Below are 1,111 nucleotides of genomic sequence, written 5' to 3'. Positions count from 1 at the left end.
TGAAGGTAGCAGCGACAATAACGCATTTGTTCGGGAGAAGTAAACGTTCCTTCTCCCATGCATAACCCTGAGGAAAATAATTACGTTCGTATGGTTCATGATGCTGCAGCGAGTATGTTTCCGGACACGTACCAAAACTTCTTTCCGCAAAATGACTACGGTTACGTGGAGGAACAGTCGCCTGATGATGTAATACCTGAAGAGCCGAATCCAGAGGCGAAATGTTTTTTGAAATTTTAAGTGCCGCAAACAATCCACTGTATGATGGATGCGAAAATTACTCTCATATGTCGCTTATAGGGAAAATGACGAATCTAAAGACAAAACATATTGCTCGGAGAGGATGTATGACAATATGTGCACTTTGATGCGGGGGGCTTTACCTCAACCGAACTCGATGACATCTAGTTTTTACGACACAAAAAATCAAATAGTGAGGCTTGGGTTGCCATCAGAGAGGATTGATTATTGCATTAATGGATGTATGATCTACTGGGGTCATACTGCTAATGCAAGACGTTGTCGTACATGTTTGACAACAATGTGGGTCAGAGACGATGTTGGAAATAGACGAATTCCAAGGAAACAATTTATATTTTCCGATAGGCCCATGCGTATAACGGTTGTATGCGTCTCGAGTTACGGCCGGTGAAATGAGTTGGCACGCTGAGCACCACATCGAAGAGGGGGAAATGTGTAACCCGTTAGACTTAGAAGCCTGGCAACATTTTAACGCAACACATCCAGAATTTGCTGCTAAGATTAGAAATGTTAGGCTTGGTTTGTGTACAGACGGATTCAACCCATTTGGAAAGCTCAGGAAGGCAGTATTCATCGTGGCCAGTGATTCTGACACCTTATAATCTCCCTCCGTGGATGTGCATGAAGATACCATTCATGTTTTTGACAGTCATTGCGCCAGGGCCTAATAATCCTAAGCAGAACATCGATATTTACCTACAGCTTTTGATTAAGGAGCTTAAGATGTTGTGAAAAGACGGCATCTTGACCTATAATGTGTACACGGGTCAGAACTTTTGTCTTAGAGCGGCATTGATGTGGACAATCAGGGACTTTTCGACATATTCAATGTTATCTGGATGGAGTACTC

The 1,111-nt window shown here is 42.8% G+C and overlaps 1 protein-coding gene across 1 annotated transcript in view; it reads left to right on the top strand.

Annotated features, from left to right (window-relative positions):
- Nucleotides 1–652, top strand: part of LOC130799245 (probable WRKY transcription factor 15) — a 10,325-nt gene extending 9,673 nt beyond the window's left edge. Inside the window, exon 5 of the mRNA XM_057662352.1 lies at nucleotides 301–652. Coding sequence (XP_057518335.1) covers nucleotides 301–652 — 352 coding nt within the window. The remainder of the gene's footprint in view (nucleotides 1–300) is intronic.
- The last annotated feature ends 459 nt before the right edge of the window (nucleotides 653–1,111 follow it).

The sequence above is a fragment of the Amaranthus tricolor genome, chromosome 14 (genome assembly GCF_026212465.1).
Source record: "Amaranthus tricolor cultivar Red isolate AtriRed21 chromosome 14, ASM2621246v1, whole genome shotgun sequence".
In the NCBI taxonomy this organism is placed as follows: domain Eukaryota; kingdom Viridiplantae; phylum Streptophyta; class Magnoliopsida; order Caryophyllales; family Amaranthaceae; genus Amaranthus; species Amaranthus tricolor.
Note: the sequence above shows the minus strand (reverse complement) of the source record. Positions and strands in the feature narration are given on the sequence as shown.